At 33.5% G+C, this 21,384-nt stretch overlaps 1 protein-coding gene across 24 annotated transcripts in view; it reads left to right on the top strand.

The window, feature by feature from the left end:
- Window positions 1-21,384, top strand: part of LOC128180318 (dedicator of cytokinesis protein 9-like) — a 56,049-nt gene that overhangs the window by 1,171 nt on the left and 33,494 nt on the right. For 11 of the 24 annotated variants that reach the window (XM_052848319.1, XM_052848316.1, XM_052848330.1 and 8 more), the window contains exons 1-23: window positions 2,011-2,229; window positions 2,515-2,580; window positions 8,832-8,954; window positions 9,455-9,627; window positions 10,035-10,107; window positions 10,403-10,495; window positions 10,725-10,856; window positions 11,896-12,061; window positions 12,554-12,621; window positions 13,016-13,096; window positions 13,531-13,701; window positions 14,064-14,282; window positions 14,750-14,943; window positions 15,255-15,362; window positions 18,256-18,341; window positions 18,491-18,505; window positions 18,940-19,127; window positions 19,237-19,302; window positions 19,475-19,567; window positions 19,846-20,021; window positions 20,516-20,603; window positions 20,927-21,013; window positions 21,255-21,347. In XM_052848319.1, coding sequence (XP_052704279.1) covers window positions 2,191-2,229; window positions 2,515-2,580; window positions 8,832-8,954; window positions 9,455-9,627; window positions 10,035-10,107; window positions 10,403-10,495; window positions 10,725-10,856; window positions 11,896-12,061; window positions 12,554-12,621; window positions 13,016-13,096; window positions 13,531-13,701; window positions 14,064-14,282; window positions 14,750-14,943; window positions 15,255-15,362; window positions 18,256-18,341; window positions 18,491-18,505; window positions 18,940-19,127; window positions 19,237-19,302; window positions 19,475-19,567; window positions 19,846-20,021; window positions 20,516-20,603; window positions 20,927-21,013; window positions 21,255-21,347 — 2,598 coding nt within the window. In that variant the 5' untranslated portion in view covers window positions 2,011-2,190. Of the gene's footprint in view, window positions 1-2,009; window positions 2,230-2,514; window positions 2,581-5,702; window positions 5,859-8,381; window positions 8,493-8,543; window positions 8,740-8,831; window positions 8,955-9,454; window positions 9,628-10,034; window positions 10,108-10,402; window positions 10,496-10,724; window positions 10,857-11,895; window positions 12,062-12,553; window positions 12,622-13,015; window positions 13,097-13,530; window positions 13,702-14,063; window positions 14,283-14,749; window positions 14,944-15,254; window positions 15,363-18,255; window positions 18,342-18,490; window positions 18,506-18,939; window positions 19,128-19,236; window positions 19,303-19,474; window positions 19,568-19,845; window positions 20,022-20,515; window positions 20,604-20,926; window positions 21,014-21,254; window positions 21,348-21,384 lie in introns of those variants that run through there. The other 13 variants (XR_008243209.1, XM_052848324.1, XM_052848335.1 and 10 more) reach the window with 10 other exon arrangements.

The following is a 21,384-nucleotide window of genomic DNA, read 5'->3' as shown; positions in this document are numbered from 1 at the left end:
CATGTCTGCAGGGGTTATGTCGGTTCCCAGTGATCTAGTTTTGGTGGCCTGTTTTATAACAGTTTGATGGACAGATTCACACTCTTTGTATGTTTTTACACTAATGGGTACATATCAGGCTGGGCCATCTCCGACCAAGAGCCACGGAGAGGTGTCCAATACACACCTCATGTGAACAGAAGAAGAAAGTCTTAACATATACAGCATTGCACCTCACATTAATGAATTCTCTTCATCTTGGTTTTTTTTTCTTCCTATGGTAGCTTACTTAATTTTGTTAGTTGCAGTTGAAAGAAAACTGTAGTTTTCATGGGGTTATGAAAAGTCAGGAGGAATGAGATAACATTTCTCTTCCTTTCTAATCTCTTGCTGAATCCTATAATCAAAGATCAAGGAAATAAAGGAAATTATCTCCTGGTCTTATCACATTAGAAAATCATTTTTGGTCAAAGAAGAAATGCATTTACTCACAGAGCGTTTTCACTCTTGTCTTAATTGATACAAACTTAAACTTGTCTAGAGAGCATGTTTATTGTGATAAAAGTAACGTTCTCTGTTTATTTGATATGTATTTTATTTATTTTGGTGGTGAAGGATTTCAGTTTATTGCTTCATGCAGTTTTAAAACTCTTTCTTGAAGCCAGTGCTTATATAGTTAATAATTGAAAACTTATGTTGAAACTTAAAGAAGACCAGAAAAATGCATTTTACTCTATGTAGATATAAATGTTTTCTATCAGTTCAAGGAGTTTTAGTTTAAATTCTTTTGTTGTCAAGAAGGTGTTGAATTTCTCGACACAGGTATAAATAGAGGGGAAGTTTACATTGAGGGGGGAACTCTATAACACAATTGTATCAGGATTTAAACATTAACAATGATTCTGTGTTTTCTAAAGTGCAATTCAATGAGTTATTTTAGAGATTTATACACATGTATATAAATCTTTTTCAAATGTTGTATGAACATAAACATAATTCCGCTATTATTAATGCCTTTCAATAAACATGGCATATTATTTGATGCAACATCACTGCATCATGTTTGATATTGATTGATAAATACCCATAGTAAATCATGCAGTTTTCATTGTTATAGAATTATGATTGTGTTAATGGTGCTTGAAGAATATATATAGATAGAGTAATTCAGGAATAGATGCATATTAAGATATGAAAAAATCCATAAATTTCATGTATTACATCCAGGGTTGTCTCTAAGACTAAATTGACGTAATTACCCGGCTATTATTGCATTTCAAACACAATCTAGCTATAAGCTAGACCCCCAGAACCCCTTCTACTTATTTATTTCTTCCTTCTACTTCAATTTTTAGAGACAACCCTGTACATCCTTTAATTTGTTGCTGTCATTATTTCAACAGTTATTAAAATCACAATATTTCCCTGGTATGTACTAGTAAAACTTACTCCCATTTACCAGTTGACCAATACCAGAGTTGTTTTTTATCGGAGTACCTCAATCTTTATGTGTATACTCCTTAATCAACATAAATTACTTCCACACCATTTTGATAGCCAAACAATAAAAATGTAGAATGTATCTCTTTTAAAAGGATTGTTGAATAAATTGTGTGTCCAATCCCTAAGGTTGTGTCTACAAAAGTTCACATATATAAATCCATCTCATTATCACCTATTAAACACTTCCCTATGTATTCTCACCCGCCGGCCCGATACACCCAGGATCTTATTTCTGAAATTTTTAAGGGGGAAAAATGTGGTATATGAATATAATATACACATATACATTTCACATTTCTTTTTCATAAGAGACAAGGTGGAATGTCATTACACATTGTTGTCACATTTTTATGTGGTGTTGGTGTGCAGAAGGGCCGAGTGACATTTTACTGTCCAGATTATGGTCTGGTCTCACTGCAAGAACAAGACTACAGTGGGGAACCCAGGGACTATCGGTTTATCACTTATTAATAATTGGAGCGTTGGACTTATCAAGGGATTTGTAACGTGTGTGTTGCGCTGCAATGGTTATCTTTTTGAGGGATGTTAGCTAGATGAGGAGCCACGTACTATTAAAGGCAATTGCTTCATTGTTTTACACAAGCAAGCTTTGTTCTGCATTGAGGAGGATGGAATATTGTGTTAAGACAAGTTGGAAGTAAATTTACTGGATTCTGGTTGTGTGTGTGTCTGTGTTTGAGACCTGATATGAATAAGAAGAAGAAATTTACTTTACCTCTGCCACAGGTACAGTTCAATTATTGTTAAACCACCTGTTCAGTCGTAATTTACTCGAGATGGAATTTGTCATTTTTATCGTGCGAATTAACGTAAACAATGCATGTAAATGTTTGATTGATCACCCCGTACATAAGTTTAGAGGATATTTCATAATATATTGATCATTAAGCTACTATAGAGTAACGTTAACGTTTTCTGCATGCATGTTTAAAGTAATTAAAACAATTATCACTTTGATGTTTGTGATTGTAATATAGTGCATGATCAGATTTTTAACACCCGTTTTTGCAGAGGTCGATATCCATTGAGATTAACAACAATTATGACTATTCCAGTCCAGATAAAGGCGGTGTGGTGGTATAGTATGAATTCTTGTTCTTACAAACTGACCCCATTCATCAATGTGTCAAAATCATCAGGATAGCTTAGAGTTCCTGTGTATGTTTGCACATTGAATTATATTCAGACACCAGCTCTACAAAATCATATAGTTGAGTTCAGTCAAAGTTATAGTGGTTCCATGATCTGTATACATACTAAGCCATGCATGCACGTCATACAAACATGAAGCACTGTTGTTTCTGCCATCTATACGCCTTTTCCTTGAATTAGAAACTTTATCTTTGAGATGATACTTTAATGAATTTGTTTGTAACTAAGGGTTGGGTTGGGTTTACTCCCCTTAATGATTTAATTTGATTAGTTAAGCAGACTCATGAGTATAATAAATTCATGGAAAAAATTCAGACTGAGATTCAGGTGAAATAAGGATTGAATGGGGCGTTCACCTTCCTGTTAAAATTCAGCCATCTACCTGTATTTCTGTAACAAGAGCCCACCCTCATTTAACCACATGTAGCTATTATCCGTAGTTCCTCAGGCACAATGTTTTAGTAACTCTCTTTTATGTGATGTTGAAATGAAATTTTCTAAATGTCACAAGTCATTTTCATGTAAATGGATACTATGTACTTATATTCTTTTTTTTATAGGTTTAAGGTAATGCAGATCTTTAGATTTCTAATATTGAAAATAGATTCAATTTCTTCTGGTTATATTTTTGCATAAAAAGCAATGTGGGATGCATGTCCAGAAATGAATTCTCCTGTTAATGCATAAAATGAATTTGTAAATGTATTATGTACATCTGTAGATTCACTGTTATTCTCTTTGGCAATAAGGAGAAACTTTTGATAACACACTGGCTACTGTTGTTGACTTTTATTGTCCTCTATTTCTGCACGATACCATCCACTGAAGTGCAGTGTGTTGATGTGGCTGAAGGGATTGCAAAACATTGCAATTCCCATGCAGTTTGGTTATAGCCATAACAGTACATGTTAAAAAGAGAGTTGTTTTTCGTATTGGACATTAAAAAAAAATAGGTTGAACATATTTTTCCTTTCAGTTTATTCTGTGCATGTATCATGTTATTCCTGAGTACAGTAAATAGCAACCATTTAATACCAAAGCATTGATAAATGCATGCTTTGAGTCAAGATTGTTAATTTTTTTAAGAGCCACCTGTTCCATGTTCACTTGGAGAAATGTTTTTTCCTTTCGTTTGAGTTTCAAATGGATGAATCTTTTCATAAACCTTTATTAAGGGGCAAATTAACCATCAGATCTACCTTAAATTTTTAAAAATGATTTTTTTTAACTATAAACTTTTGTTCTGTAAAGGAAAATTCTATAAATGTTAGCTTTAAAAGTTCAGAATTTTCCTGCATCTTTTTATAGAGCTCTTCTTCTCAAGGAGATTAATACAGTCTAAAAATGGAGACAACCATTGAGCCTTCTTAAATATAAAATTTGTTCAGCTTTTTTAAGTACTCACATGGTAATATCTTTGTACAGTACATTTCATACATTTCTATATGAAGTTTTCTTTAGTGAAAGATACAAGCAATAATGCTGCATGCGGTCAATCATGTTGGAAAAATCCATCATATTACATCATAAACATATCAAAAAGTCAGTTGCCCGAGTTATTGATGCATATTGAATGGAGCACATGTACTGTAGAATGTACCTGTTTATAGAAAATGTAATTATTTCGGCGGATGATGACAAGGGCCTCGTTGTTACAGTTATAGTGTCTGAAACCAATTTGGACTGTTTTTACGAGTCATTTATTGCTTCAATTTAATCCCGATATTGTCTAACCAAGAGTATAGCTTCAAGTTGTTTTAGTCCAGCACGTGAAAAGTTTTGTTATTATTAAACCACAAATCACAAGGAAGGAAGCATTATTGAAAACTATGTAAGAGACCGACTGTTTCTACATGGTCAATTAAGATTTCGTTGTATGAGGTGGGTTTTTTTTTTCATTTCAATCAAGAATGAACCTCGATCAAGCTGGCCTCGTTGTGTCTGTCTGATATAGTTCCATTGATGAGGCAGTTGTTTTGGGAGGGATCGGACATGGTTCACAATCGCTAGTCCTCTCTATCAGAGGGCTGTAATTAACCTGTGATATATTGTCCATCAATGTAGCATCTATCCTGAAGCATGCAGTGATAATGACCAAATCACATCATCCATGTACATGTACCTTTCTTCCTACAGGAATTTACCAACAAACTCTCTGTGTAATGGAAAGGAAGGGTTGAGTCAGTGAATTATTTTTCTGTTATGAGCTTTTGGTATGGGATTTTTAATGCCAAAGCTGTGTTTCCTGGATAATGCTCTCGGTGGAAATTTGAAGCCTGTTTTAAATGTCTTGTATCTCTTTCAGTGTTTCTGTAAAATGCTGACAATGAAATCTGAAGAAGTTTAATGCTTCCATTAACTTTTGGATTCATTATTAGACTTTTGCCAAAAAAAACGTGATTGGCATTACTGTTATATCTTTTAATCTGAAAGTCTTTGCAGTATGTCTAAGTGCCTTAAAAGTGAATTGTACAGTATTCAGTTGGACTTTTGCAAAAAAGTGACTGCCATTATCTTTCAGTCTAAAAAGTACTAAGAACTTTTGAGTGAATTGTATGGAATTTAACTGGAGACTACTCATAGACTGTTGAAAACTATAGACTTTAGTAGAAAAGTAGTGCTGGTACTAGCTAATCTAAAAATCTTTGCAGTACATGTACTAAGTATATACCTTTTAGGTGAATTGCACAGTTATTGATTTGGACTATTCATGGACTGCCTTGAAAACTATAGATTTTAGGAGAAAACAGGAACCAGTACTAGTTAATCTAAAAGTATAAAAGTATTTGCAGTACCAAGTACATTATAAGTGAATTGTATGTATTCAATTGGGGACTATTCATGGACTGTGTTGAAAACTATCGTAGATTAGGGTAGAAAACATGAACCAGCACTAGTTAATCCAAAAGTCTGCAGTACCAAGTACCTTTTAAGTGAGTTGTATTTGATTGGGGACTATTCATGGACTGTGTTGAATACCATCGTAGATTAGGGTAGAAAACAAGAACCAGCACTAGTTAATCCAAAAGTCCTTGCAGTACCAAGTACCTTGTAAGTGAATTGTATTTGATTGGGGACTATTCATGGACTGTATTGAAGAGTATAGAGACTAGAAAGTAGAAAACCAGTGCCCCTACTGATGCACCATGGCAGTGATGTACTTGGCCTCTCTGGTCAATTCAAGGCTGATCGATTGGAGACAGGTATAGGGGAATTATGATGGACAACTTGGTCATGTGATTACTAGAATACTCTTTATGGTTATGTTGTGCATATGTTTAATGGCGGTAACTGTCCCTCTTAATTTATCAATGTTGACACTATCGGCTCTTCTTTTGTTGCTGTCATTTTTGTAAATCTTTTACTTAGACACACCTATGATGTTCACTCCATCATCACACGTTGTTTCAAATTTGTTGTGTTATTTTTTTTTTTCTGTACTTCATGCAATGGGCGTAAAAAATGATAACATTCAATTTATTAAGCACAAAATGGTAAATACGAAACAAAAAGGTCTTTCTTTTTTTCCTGCGTACACTGAAATGAAAGCTTTAATGTTGTCTCAAACTATAGTAGGCCTAATTGGTCAAGTTCCGTGTAATCATGAAGACGACAAGTATATAAAAATTGACATTATTCTTTAAACAACAACAATAGAATAAATAGGTTTTATACTTTGAGTCATGATAATTGATTATTTCTGCATTTAAGGTATATGCATGTATGTGCACATAGTGGTGATAATTGAAAGCACTATGCTTTGTCAATTGTCATGTGAATGCAAGTGATCTTGTAACTTTTTTTTAAAAGGGGGAGGGGTGTATTTGATCCTGGGATGGATTCATGATCATCAGTTAATTACCAAGGTGTAAATAGACACTTACAGCTGACTTCAACAAAAGTGAATATCAATGATCTGTTCATTTGTCACATTCTTAATTCTAAATACATACTTTTCAAAGTAAACAGCCTTTTTCAGTTTATAAGATGGTTTGGTTGCAGTTTATGAAGGAATAGAAAACACACTTGACCTTCAGATTAGGATGGGGGCTTTATCAATTGCTGGAGAAATCGAGTGGAAACACACAGAAAACTAAACAATTTATCATTAAATGGAACAGACATCTCTAATTATGCCAGAGGAGATATAATATAAATAAGCTTCACCCAGGTATACACTTTAGATGACTTTGTAGCAAGGATACTGGAATTGTTCTAACTATTTCAATGCTGCTCTTAGTCTTAGATTGTGTACATACATCTTTCACCTTATCATTAAATCTTATGCAACTTGGTCATCTTTGAGGGGTGTGTTATATGGTTCAAATTAAAAGAATATTTAAGGAAGATGCACAGCCATATTGTACATTTGTGGATAAGAATGTAAACATTTCTTGAACTGGCTTGTTTCTGCTTGAAGCTGACCAAAATTGTTGATGCGACTCTTATTTTTCTGTTGCGAGGGGGTGCTTCTCTTGGCTGTGCTGTTGAAAATGAAAGACTCTTGGTTTGATGATTTTAAGGCTGCATTCTTAGACTATTTATATGTCTCTAATGTCTAAATCAGAATTCAATATTTTCCCAGCCCAGGACACATACTCGTTACTGTGTATTGTATGGGGGTATAATATTGATAATTGATAATTACGTTACATTGATTATATTACATTGATTAGAATATTGACAGTTAAATCCTGATCAAGACAAAAAATTCTCTTTGGGAGTTCTTGTCAGAAATGATTTGCATGTGTATAGACTATTATGAGCACCATGCATTTACATACATGTAGTACCATGTATTGATATTTGATTAGTACTCAAGTGCTTCATAGTGAAGTATTAGTGTGTATATAATATTTGTAGAACTGATGGCAATTAATGAACCATTGAAGACTCCAGATAAATAAATTACTAAATACAGGTTTAATTATGAAAAAAGACAAAAATTCAGTATAGGCATGCAAGATGTACTGCACCTGATGAAGTTAGCTTTGTTTAATTTCATCGTTCATTTTTAAACTGTTTTTTTTTCTTTCTCTCTTTCACTTAATCACTTCAAATTCATGTTCTGTATTCTCTTGAATAAAAATCGTTAATTTTTAACATATTTTATTGCATTTTTCAAGCAATGGGAGTTAGCAGAATTTCCAAAGCTTATATCACTCTGTCCATGCAAACCATAGTGACAATTAGCAAATGTTTTGAATGCAAATTGCTCATATTATTCATAAAATCATAAATGGGTGACTTTTGATTCGTATGATTAATTAAGATACATGTATACCAATATTTGTAAAATCATATATGGATGGGTTTTGAGGGCATCATATTACTATGATGTTTTAGATGTAAGACACATCAATATTTTTAACAGCACTTCCCAGAGAATGACCCCATTTGTGTGTGTGCTATGGCAAGTTCATAGTAGACACATTTTAAAGTTTACGACTTGGTGTAATAAAGCTGTAAATTCTGTTTACCTGTGAAGATGTTCTGAATGAATGTCCAATAGGTCCATGCAAAAGCTAGCTGACAGAAGAGTGGTGAATACTTGAAGGGTGTTCATATGTTATGAGTACATGCACTTGACTTTGATAAACTTATACAGTTTTGACTAAACTGCAATTAGAAACTGCACAGAACTGAATCATAAGAAACTTCCTGTATGTATCACTTTCCCATTGGAAGGGGTGAAAGCATTGACTCAGATCCATCCTTTACTTTATTGTATCTATATATACAAGTGTAATAAACTTAAAATAACTCAAGGAAGTTTATTTTTTAAGGGTTCGGCCATAACAATTTTCAGTGATTGAATGGAAATGTACATTGTCACGGTAATATTTATATACTGTTGTTAGTAATTCACACTGTCCACTTCCTTTAGTTACATGTATCACATGTACCACAGAAGACTATTTATTAATTCTCACAATTATTAGCATATTTCCGTTATTTATACCGGTTTCAATTTACCACAAATGCTGTAATCTGTGTGTATTTCATGCTATCTATGAGTTCAAGGAGTTATAATCTTTCCCTGTACTGATTATGAAGTCACAACTTGAGTTTTTAAGGCATAATGTATGCAATGTATGCTGTTGATGCTTTTGATATTATCTTTTATCATTTTTTTTACCCACGTGTTGAAGGTTTCTATTTTTTGTGATTTGTAGGCCAGACCTAAGCAGGTAGACCCTGTGGACTATGAGACGTACATTGCCAAGAACAAGAGCATCCTCCACAATGATCCACAGAGAGAGATGCTCACATTCCCCTACGATGACATCGTCATTCCGGTAGGTCAAATCTAATCGGTTTTATTAGGGAAAAAATGAGAGAGAGAAAAAATGCCATTTTTGGTACCCGGCATTGAAATTGTTAACATTGGAGACTTTCTGAGAAATATTGGGAAAAAATTTGCTTTCAATCATTTTTGTTGTTGTTGATATTTTTAAATTTATTTCCAATATATTTTTAATTTTTTACGAAAAATAGACCAGGAAATGGGTTACTAGTTCAGTTATATATCCAGATGTATGTCCTTTTCAGGAGGTAATAAATTTGGAAATTTTGATAAATTCAGTTGGAAACAAATAGTATATCTTTTTTTTGAAAAGCAAATGAGGCCTTTCATGAGCAGGAAACTTAGATAATTGAAAGTTCTGGATTGATTTGTGTTAATTTTTGTATGCTTGTATTCACAGTACAGTATAATGTATTTGTAATGCAGGTATTGTTAAAAATCCTATACAGAGATACTGTCAATTGAGGTCATCAATAAACTGTTTTCTTTCAGCCCCCAAATCCACCCAAGAAGATGCGTACCCTATACTCCACCGTTCCTGATTCGGCATTAGACGAGGCCAAAGATCTGCTGGTTCGACAGTGCATCAAGTCGTACACAGACACTTGTCATGTTGTCAAGTATAAGTACAATGCCTATGCTGGGAGATATGAGAAACTTCCAAAGTAAGAACCACTGATTATACATCTACTGTGGAATTGTTAATTAACAGTTGTCGCTGTGGTGACTCAGTTTTTGTGGATTTTGTGGCTACCACTCACCTATGGATTTAAATCCACATAAAATGATAAAACACAGTACTATTTCATTAACTACCTTATGTCTACAAGTGAAACCACAAAATTCAGTCCCCTGAACCCGTGAAAAAATTATCATTCTCATTAAAATTGGCCCCTAGGAAATTTGATGATTCCACAGTAGCTTGTATCATATTACACAGTGAATGTCATTAACTTTTGAACTTATCCTATTCCATCATAAACAAGTCTGACTGGATGTTACAACTATAAAGTCATGTATGTGTGCTTGTGATATGTTAATGTTTTTAAGTAAATATTGGGTTTGTTTTTAGCATTAGGCAAACTGACCCCCTACCCCACCACACATTTGAGATTGATGCTGAACCTGAGGATAAAGGAGATGAGGTGACTATTGCTTGCACATTACACAGACAGACACACAGAACTATTGTGTAGACAAGACATTTCAATTCAACTTATTTGTGCACAGGGCATTCTAATTAAAAAGATAGTGCACACAGGCATTTGGAACTTTTCTATTGTGCACTTTGACTGTTGAGCACACAGAACTTCCTAATTGAAATATTGAGCATGCGAAGACATTAAGTTGAAACATTTTAGGCACACTGACCTTCCTATCAAATTTCTGTTTGAATAATGAGAGACATACAGTATTTATTTCTATGTTTTGAATTCTCAGGACACCAGAAGTTTGACAGCTAGTATTCAGAAGACAGGATGGCTGTACAAAGGTCCTGATGGAGGGAAAGAGAACATCATTAGCTTCACAAGGGTAAGGTTATACCAGGGCGTCAGTATATATTTAGGAAGGAAGTGCCACTATCATGTGTACAATGTTGTGTAACAGAGGTGCATGTATTGCACTGTATGTCTAATATCCTCTGCAATAAAGTCAGAATATCAATTATTGATAAGTTAATTTTAGAACTATAATCAGTTTTTCTCACTTTAGTAATTATATAGATATGCAGATTAATGTATTGTGATGGTTTCCATTTTAGCAATTCAAGAAGAGGTATTTTGTGCTGAAACAGGAGTCGGATTTCACCTTCAGTTTACAATTCTACAAAGATGAGAAGAAAACAGATGCCAAGGGGGCCATCTTTATGGACTTGGCTGTGGAGGCAAAGCCAGTAAGCACAAACATTGCATGTTATTATATTCCAGTATTCAACAATGCTATAAACACAACACATATTGGGAAAGATTTAGCAGAATTTCCCAATTGTTGAATCAATCACCCTTTCCAATATCTTTGCTGTATTTACATTGTATCTTTTTACATGATTGTGCAGTGAGCTCAAGTAAATAAATGGTGTTCTGGTGGAACATTTATAGCACCACACCCATTATTGAGCATCAAAAGATTGTTTCTGACAAATTTTTTTAAGGTTTTTTAAGAGGGGAGATTCTCCCTTACACCATGAATTAAAAATACAGCCTTTATTTTTTTCTAAGATCAATTTGTTGTCAGCCAAGTTAGGTGTATGTGGTTGTAATGTGTGGATCTTTTTATGTTCAGTCCTAATTGACAAAAAAAATTCCATTCTTATTTCGTTAAGGCCAAGATCTAGTAAATGATTCAAGACTGTCTTTTTGGTGTTAGAAGCATTATGACGTCATAATTGATTTGATGAATCTTTTCCCGTATTTTACGGCTTTAAAGGAATTATGTAGAAAATAAAACAATATTTTGACATTCTATATTTAATCACGGGAAAAGTAATCCTGGTACCTATATTCAATTTGGCATCATTTTAAAGAGGATGTCAAGGGCTTGTTAAATGCTGTTTTTGGAGAGACTGTAGGCATTCTAGATATATTTCATTGGTCAAAAATGGACAAACCTCATAAATTTGTTACTTTTATTCTTCATATTTCATAGAAAATGGTTGTTTAAAACATGATTCTTCATGGTGTTTACCAAAACTTTTAGCCCCGGTACACCCCATGAAACAAACATATTGTTATGAAGCATCATTAAAAGAATTTATATCTTGAATTTTATAAACCTGTAGGCACCTTCATTTACTAGATCTTGACCTTAAATTCAAGTTCATGTCTTGAAAAGTGCTTTGTCATGATTTAATTGTGGTAGGTTTCAAGCCACATATCACATACATGTGCAGACGTGCAGTTGTTTACAAATCCAAATTTATTTCTTTATTCTAGAACTCGAAGAGAGGGAAGCACTGCTTTGAGGTCCACACAAATGACAGGCCACCTTATGTGTTCGCCGCGGAGACAGAGGCTGATATGAACGACTGGATCAAAGTGTTGAACAAGGTCATCAACGCGGCAGAGACCGCCTCCAATGTCTCCATGGAGAAGAGCAGAGGTACTGTATGGGATCTGTAATGTTCATTAGGGGCAGGGTTGTCTCTAAGACCCGGGGAGAGGGGAATTTCCTCGCCAATAATGCTTTAATTACCCAGTTATTATTGCATTTCAAACACAATGTAGCTATAAGTAAGACGCCCAGACTCCCTTTCTACATTTTTATTTCTTCCTTCTACTTCAATTTTTAGAGACAACCCTGATTAGGGGGCTCACATTTGGTGCATTTTGCGGGTATTCCTTACATACAAACAAATAATGAAACACAGTATACACAAAACTTCATCCCAGTCAACCCATAAAAAGTTGAAAATCCACGAAAATTTACCCCCAACAATCAGGTCTAATTGATTGTTACACACCCACAGTAACTATTGATTTATTGTTTATATATAACTGTTATCTGCCTGAAAACTACATATGTATCTGTGTTTATGGTTACAGGTACATATACATTATCTTATGGTATTTACTCTGTTTTTCTCTGTTATAGATGAAATGCATACACCAGACAAATCTAATGAAAAGTCTGAAGTCAGCATGCATCCCGAATTAGCAAAGGTAGGACCCAGGGGGAGAAGTCTTTAAAATCTAATGAGTTCTCTTCAGTGAATCAGGGAAACTGATAAGAAGCCTTGTTATTTTCAAGACAGTGTGAATTTTTTATCTTAATTTTTTAAATTTCAACAATCTGTTGTAGAATAAGCATTTAACATAATTACAATGTAACAGAAATGAGTAATATGCAATTTTATCTTAACCATTGTGATTCTGATTACTTATTATATTATGTTGAGGAATTTGGCTGTTGCAATGGTTGGACAAGAAAGGTTAACATGCATGCAATGATTAGATATATTCTTTTGACTTTATAGATGACCAAAAATAAACTAAAGTTACCTGAATGTAATGAATTCATTTGTTAATAACTGAACAACTTCTTTCATCTCTCCAGTACAACAGAGAAAGTGAAACCATGCTCACAAAAGCAAGAGAAGAGGGCAGACATAACCTGTATAGAGTTTATCCCAATATTGTAAGTTAATTGTCTCAATGTGATAGTTCTTTTTCCTGTTGTTCTTATTCACATTGTACATGTTGAGTTTAATATTGGTTTAGTCGAACTGGATGAGAAAAAGTATTAGGTTATAATCTAAACTTGTATTTGTGACTGACTTGACTTGCAGCATTTTACATTTACTAGCCAAAATTTTAGAATAGCGTATTTAAATTTTTTATCAAATCAGGCAGCTTAATGAGATTGTGCAAAATTGAGCAAATCAATTCACTGGTTTAAACATATTCTATTGTATAAAATAAAAAGGGAAAGGACTGGCAACTTGCATATTTTCCCCTTACAAACAAATCCGTGAACATGTATCAATAAAACTTGGTTCACTTTTAAAGTGTGTTTAAATTTAAACAACTAGGTTTTAATGTTAATTTAATGTTGATATTTTTTTTTTTCAGCGGTTTCACTTTGATGAGGACGATGAGGAGGAGGGAGGTGGAGAGAGGCCTGAGGAGATTGAGGTGTTTCCCTCCACACACTGCGACCGCTACATGATGAGGCTGGTCGACTTCAAACTCAAAATGCAGGCCAACTTGGCCGAGGAGGGATTGGGTCAGAAGTTCACTAATGTAAGGCCACCACTCTTCCTGCTGTGTGATGTTGATATGTAACTGTTTACTATGGTATACACTTGTACAAGTTGTACAAAGATTTTACCTAAAGTTTAAAAACATGCGTAACAATATATGCATAAAGCTTCTTTCCTACAGTTTAAAAACATGCATAACAGTATATGCATAAAGCTCTTTTGATATAGGATGTTGAATTTGTTGAATTGTAAAAGCCAGATGATGGCTTAAATTACATAATTAATAATTTCTTATACTATTAATGATTTGACATTCATATTGTTATTCTAAACACTAGTACATGTATCTCCATATGTACATGTAAAGAATAAATCTGTAATCCAATATTTTTTTTCTTGCAGCCTGAACCTTTCTTTCTAAGTTTTGCATTGTATGATGCCAAGGAAGGAAAGAAGATTTCAGAGGATTTTTACATAGACCCAAATGAGCTTGAGATCAAAAAGATGATTCCAGATGAGGTCCTATGTGCCTCAGACAAGCTCAACACAGTAGAGGGAAAGAACTCTGCCCCACATCTCTTCAACCTGTCTGAAGAATGGCTGCTCAAAAAAGACAGACATGTAAGAAACCACCTTATGTTTGTATAAAAATACTGTGTACATGGAGTTTTATGTGAAGTGCTACTTTTTCGCAAAATTTTGCAGTATGATCGCAAATGCAAATGCTTAAAAAAGACATACATGTATTTTGAAAATCATTCTTAAATTGGGTTGAAATATTTTGTTCTAATTTCTTAATCCTTTGTTTTGAGTGGGAATCTTATAACTCTTTTACCAAGTTTTGTGTAATAAAGTAATTGGAAGAAAGCTAAAATAAAAAGATTATCTTCTTACAAAACTTATCCAAATTATTCAATAGATGAAAAATAAGAAGTGATAAAATATTTTGCCTGTTGTTCTTGAGATATTTTTTATCTAACGTGTATAAGAAAGAAGGTTAAGATATCTTAACTTGCTTTCTTATTAAAATTATTGAATATGAATTGTAAATCAAGCGATGATATTATGTTTTGTCATGTCATTATCAGGGTGTGTTCTCGGTGACATCCTGCCATGCGGAGGTGTACCTGTTTGTGAGGATAGAGAAGGTCCTACAGGGCTCCCTGTCCCAGGCCTGTGACCAGTACCTCAAGGCTCCCTCCGGAAACAAAATCTACAAACAGATGAAGCAGTTCTGTTCACAGATCGGACATCACCGCATGCCATTCGGATGGGCAGCTAGGTGAGAAATTCACACAAATTCAGAAAAGATAATTTGATACAGTACATGTATCAACAAATTTTTGTACAGTAAATCTCTGTTACTTCAAACATGCTTGTAACAACTTCACATTTAGAGCAAAGTTAGTTTCAATTCCGTTTTAATCTTAAAATGATCATCCCTGGCATCCTGCTGTAAGCATGGTATTAGAACCTTGAATCTCTGTACAGTCATAGATTATATGTACATAATATATCTGTTCTTCTTGTACAGTATTTTGGTTTTTGAAATAAAAGAAATAAATCATGTTAAGTTATTCAATTAAATTACAGACAGCTGATTATTGAATCTAATGGCCCAGCAGAGATGAAAATCTTCAGGCAAGAAGGATCCAAGTTTTCAGAACAGGAAGTTATAAAGATTCTACAAGACTTGAAAAAGTAAGTTTGTGCTTATACCTAAATGACACCTAGAGCCTTTTTCTATATGCTTGAATTGAATGTTAGTGAGTGTAATGAGATACTATCATTTTTGTTGTTGTTGATTTATTCAATATCAGTTCTGGAGATGTTAAAAAGTAAGGAGGAAGCATCGGTACAGTAAATTCAAGTTATATTGTATTTTTAGCTCACCGAGACGAAGTCAAGGAGAGCTTATGCTATACCCTCGGCGTCGGCGTCGGCGGTGGCGTCGGCGTCGGCGTCCGGACCTGGTTAAAGTTTTTGTTGCAGGTCCTGTATCTAAGCTATTACTTGTCCTGTCTTCACCAAACTTGCATGGATGATGCATCTGGACCTACTTATGGACTTGAAAGACTTGGATGCTGAATCTGGGTCCTAAATTTCAGATGCTGGAGGAGGTTAAGGTTGTTGGACCAGGTTAAAGTTTTTGTTGCAGGTGCCCTTTGATAGCAATATCTTAGTTACTGCTGGTCAGTACTTCACCAAACTTGCATGGATGGTGTGTCTTATGATACTGATGCACCAGACAGGTTTGAGTGCTGAATCTGAGCTATAGGTTGCGGATGCTGGAGGAGGTTAAGGTTTTTGGAGCAGGTTAAAGTTTTTGTTGCAGGTGCCCATTGATAGCAATATCTAAGTTACTACTGGTCCTAACTTCACCAAACTTGTATGAATGATGCGTCTTATGATACTAATGCACCTGACAAGCTTGAATGCTGAATATGAGCAATAGGTTTCGGATGCTGGAAGAGGTTAAGGTTTTTAGAGCTGGTTAAAGTTTTTGTTGCAGTTGCCCTCTGATGATTATATCTTAGTTACTACTGGTCCTAACTTCACCAAACTTGTATGGATGGTGCGTCTTATGATACACCTGACAAGCTTGAATGCTGAATCTGAGCAATAGGTTTCGGATGCTGGAGGAGGTTAAGGTTTTTAAAGCTGGTTAAATAAAGTTTTTGAAACAGGTGCCCTCTGATGATGATATCTTAGTTATTACTTGTCCTTACTTCACCAGACTTCCATGGATGGTGTGTCTTATGATACTGATGCACCTGACAGGCTTGAATGCTGAGTGTGAGCCATAGGTTTCGGATGCTGGATAAAGTTAAGTTTTTTGGAACAGGTCTCAAGTTTAATAGATGATAGTACTATTTCAAACTTGCATAGTTGATTTAACTGTAATATGAATGAATCGCAGAGGTAACTTCAGATGCAGAGCTTGATCTCCATTATCAAGGATGCTAAAAAATAAATCTTAGTTATTACAGGTCCTAACTTCACCAAATTTGAATGTATGGTGTGTCTTATGATACAGATGCACCTGACAGGCATGGATGCTGAATCTGAGCTATAGGTTGCGGATGCTGGAGGAAGTAAAGGTTTTAATTGCTAGTGCCCTCTGATGATGATATCTTAGTTATTACTGGTCCAAACTTCACCAAACTTGCATGGATGATGCGTCTTATGATACCAATGCACCTGATGGGCTTGAATGCTGAATCTCCGCCATAGGTTTCGGATGCTGGATGAGGTTTAGTTTTTTGGAACAGGTCACATGTTTTATAGATGAAAGCTTGCATAGTTGATTTAACTTTATTATAAATTAAACGCAGAGGTTGCTTCAGATGCAGAGCCTGATCTCCATTATCAAGGATGCTAAAGAAATCTCCTACCTCACTCAAACCAGCTTGATAGATAGATGTGTTTGTTGATAAATGATATAACATGATTCCTATGATATTGTATGATATGAAACAATATTGTTTGATATGATACAATATGATATCATATGTTATATTATAAAAAGTTATACGATATGATATGATATTGTATCAATTTTTTTGATATTTTATGATATGATATTGTATCATGATATTGTTATGTATAGTATTGTATATTATGATACAATATTGTATAATATTATATTGTGTTTTTAATTTATTATTTTATTACATGGTACAATTACATAAGATATTGCAAAATATTAAATTGTATCCTATGATACAATATTGTATATTCTATAATATTGTATCATACAATATTGTATAATATGATATTGGTTTCAGTAATATAGAATTATATCACATGAAATTGTATTATATGATATTGTAATATTATATAATATTGTATCATACGATATTGTATGATATGATATTGGTTTATATAATATATTATCATATCACATGAAATTGTATTATATGATATTGTAATATATATTTTTGTGTCATATGATACTATATGTATAATATAATAATGTATTTAATAATATTTTACTTTATCACAAAATATTGTATCATTTAATAAGATACAATGTTGGAATCAAATTATATTGTATTATATGATATAATATCATATAATGTATCAAATATGTTTCAGTGTCACTCAATACAATATCATACTATATTATACAATATAATATCATGTTTCAATGGTATGATGTATTATGTAATATGATATTGTAATATAATACTATATTGTATTATATTTTATGATATTGTATTATGTGATCAAATACAATTAGGTATAACACAATACAATGTCATATCATACGTTACAATATCATATCTCATTATTGTTTATTACGGTATTTTATTGTATTATATGATATATATTATAAATATGACATGATGCAATATTTAATTTTATATCATTGAATTGATTAACATATGAACATACGATTATCATAAAAAAAATTATCAGATGATATACGATATTTTGTCAAAACAGAATCCATGAATATCCAAGATCATAAAGTATGATTTTCATATAAAATGATAAAGGTAGTCTTATGAAGGTGATGTCTCATAAGGGTGATGCTCCGTCTCGGTGAGCTTAGTAATCTATGATTACCTATGTTTTTAAATCTGTTTAGACCAGAAAAGCAAGGAAAACTTCAAGAGATTCCAGGAACTCTGAAAGTGATAATCCACAAAACAAGCCCAGAGCAGCCTTTACAAAGTAGGTGTCATATGGAAGTCAGATTTTTCACGACACATTTGGTTAACTTAGTCTGTGAAAAATGACTGGAACTACCAGTGGATTTTTAAGCATTGAATTTTGTCATATGAGTAATGGAATGTGATATTTTGATTCATTGTTTTTGTTAGAGTACTACAAATATGGTATGGTATGATGATCTTTCTTACAAGTTAATTCTGTTATCTAAAATTTCAATTTTGTACCAAATCTTTTCTAGAATACTGGGTGGTTAATGACATACTGTGTCTCCTATTAAGTCTGGTAAATCTTCTGCTCTTTGAGAAGCTGTGCACATTACAGGGCTCTTGTTTTTCTATTGGTTTTATTGTATATATTCGTTATTTATCAAATACATGTATGCATTTATTTATATTATTATAGTGCACTTTGAACTTTATTCTCTAGGGTTTTTCATCTTATTTTCAAAAAGTTTGTTTACTATATATACTTGTACATGTAGTAGAAATGATTTACGATACATGAATTTTTCGACAAAAACATTCTGTACATGTATTACAATTATTCATTTTCTACATTTTTTGTATGGTGTTATAATGGCTAAATTTGAATTTTCCAGATACCTTAACTTCCTCCCTCGTGCCAATCAAGCCATTTCCTATCCCCCCGCCTGACCCCCCAGCAATAGAGGTGGAGCAGTTTGTCCTAGATAGAGCCTCATTTTGTGATACATACGACTCTTACATCAATCATCTTTACGTATATCCCATGAACCTTAGATATGAGCATCAAAAATCATTCGCCAAAGTAAGAACTTAGTAGAAAGTGGGGTTCAAAGACTGATATTGCTGTTTATTACTGCTTTTGAAACATTATTGATTACCGGCCTTTAAACAAGTTTTGTTTTATTTTTTAGGCTAGAAATATAGCATGTTGTGTAGAGATTAGAGATTCCGATGATGAAAATGCCATTCCATTGAAGGTAATATACTGATACACCTATCACTCCCTGCAGCAGAAATGAAATTCTTAAAGTTAGTGAATTCAAATATTTGTGTTCTCTCTGAAAAAAATTATTACCTAAAATTGAGATCATTGGATGAAAAGTCTCCTTAATCTGTGTTGAGATTGAGAGGTTGTGTTTTTGTTGACAGCGTATCTATGCCCGTCCAGAAGTAGGTGTGTTTACAACTGTAGCCAGCGCCACTGTCCTCCATCACAGCACTTCACCCGACTTCTTAGAAGAGGTAAGCTACACATTTTAAAACTCAACAACAGGAAAATTTTATTTTTTAAATAAAATTTGTCCATTTAAACTTTCAAAGTTCAAAGAGAATTCAGAGTATGAATGAGTTAACTATAAACCAATGGAAAAAATGAATGCTAAAAAATTTTTAGCCAGAGATATATGCTTCCATGGAAATGTTTATAATACTGACACATTTCAATTAGTAACTTTACAATTCTGTGTATTAATTAATTGATCAAATAATAATTTAATTAATTTTGTTCTGTATTTGTGTAGGTGAAGATAGCCCTCCCCACTCAGTTACATGATAAGCACCATATATTGTTCCGGTTCTACCACGTTAGTTGTGAAGGCTCAAAGTCTAACCGTAGTTCCACGTCTTCCGTCAAGAAACGAGACAACATTGAGACTCCGGTCGGGATCGCCTGGCTCCCACTGCTCACCCAGGGCAGGTACGTCAACCACTGTGGTCTCATTGATATTTAGTGGTCATTAATTGTCATGGATTAACTAAGTAAAAGCCACAGTCTCAAAGAAATGGGAATTTGGGAACATAGTTCATTTAATACAAATTTTCAGAGGTTTCTTACATTGATGAACATTAAATTTTGTGATTTTACTCATTTGACAATAAAATACTTGAATATTGGTGTTGAAGGAATTATAATAAAATGTCGGTGACACTAACACCAAACATGTATATTAATTTTGTTGAGACTGACATTATTATGAAGAAACAAATCAAAGAGTGAAATTAACGGGTTTATGAAAATTTTGATGCATTGGAAAAATGATGTGTTATATAACTGTTTTAATAATGTTTCATTGTATTTTCAAGTAGCATGTTATTGACATGTTAAGTTAGAAAATACTTGACTTTGGGAACAATTGGTTACTGTATGATACATGTAGCCTTAAGAGTGTATGTGTTGGGATTTGATTACAGGGTTACAGTGGGAGAGCAGAATGTCCAGGTGGCAGCTTGCACAGCATTACCCAAAGACTACCTCTCCACTAAATCCCCTGACAGGACGGTACGCTCATCTTATAACTTATAACAAGAAGTACATTGCTATTGATATAATTTTGCTTGCTCTCTAAAGAACTCAGATTTTGTTTTGATTTGATTTGAACGTTTTCGTGGTACAAATATAAAATTATAGTTTACCTCTTCTTAAGATTTTGTGTGTAATATGATAATTCATGCTGTGTATGATATGATAATCCATCATTTTAAAAATGAAATTCTTATTTTTCATCACTATTTGACATTTATGGATTAATAAATGTGAATATAAAGTACCGGTATCTAAAGCAATTACAAACAATAAAATATATATTGCTTTTTTCTTTCTAGGCTCCGGCACCAGATATCAAATGGGTCGATAATGGTAAACCAATATTTAGGGTCAAAGTTCAGCTACATTCAACAGTTTACACAAAGGTACAGTCAAATCAAAGGCCAAACATTAAAGTCCATTACGTTATGTCATAAGATCTCTTGCATTTTACAGGAAAAGGATATGCTTGGCCTCTTCATTTAAGTTTTAAAGTTTGTTTGTTTTTAATTTACTTGCATAATTCTAAATTTTTATTCCAAACAAAAAAAATGAAAAATTTAGTTTTTAATTATATAAGCATTGTAACTTTGTGAGCTGAGTGAATTTTTTGTGTTTTTTTCTTAGGATCAGCATTTACACAACTTCTTTTACCATTGCCAAAAAATTGAGAATGCGTTGATGCCAGGGACAGATGTGGACAGCTTAAATAAACTGAAGGTGGGTATCTGTAGTGAATGACACTGAACATGTACAT

This window comes from Crassostrea angulata, chromosome 4, assembly GCF_025612915.1.
Source record: "Crassostrea angulata isolate pt1a10 chromosome 4, ASM2561291v2, whole genome shotgun sequence".
Classification (NCBI taxonomy): domain Eukaryota; kingdom Metazoa; phylum Mollusca; class Bivalvia; order Ostreida; family Ostreidae; genus Magallana; species Magallana angulata.
The sequence above is the reverse complement of the archived record's forward strand: the minus strand, read 5'-3'. Positions and strand labels throughout refer to the sequence as shown.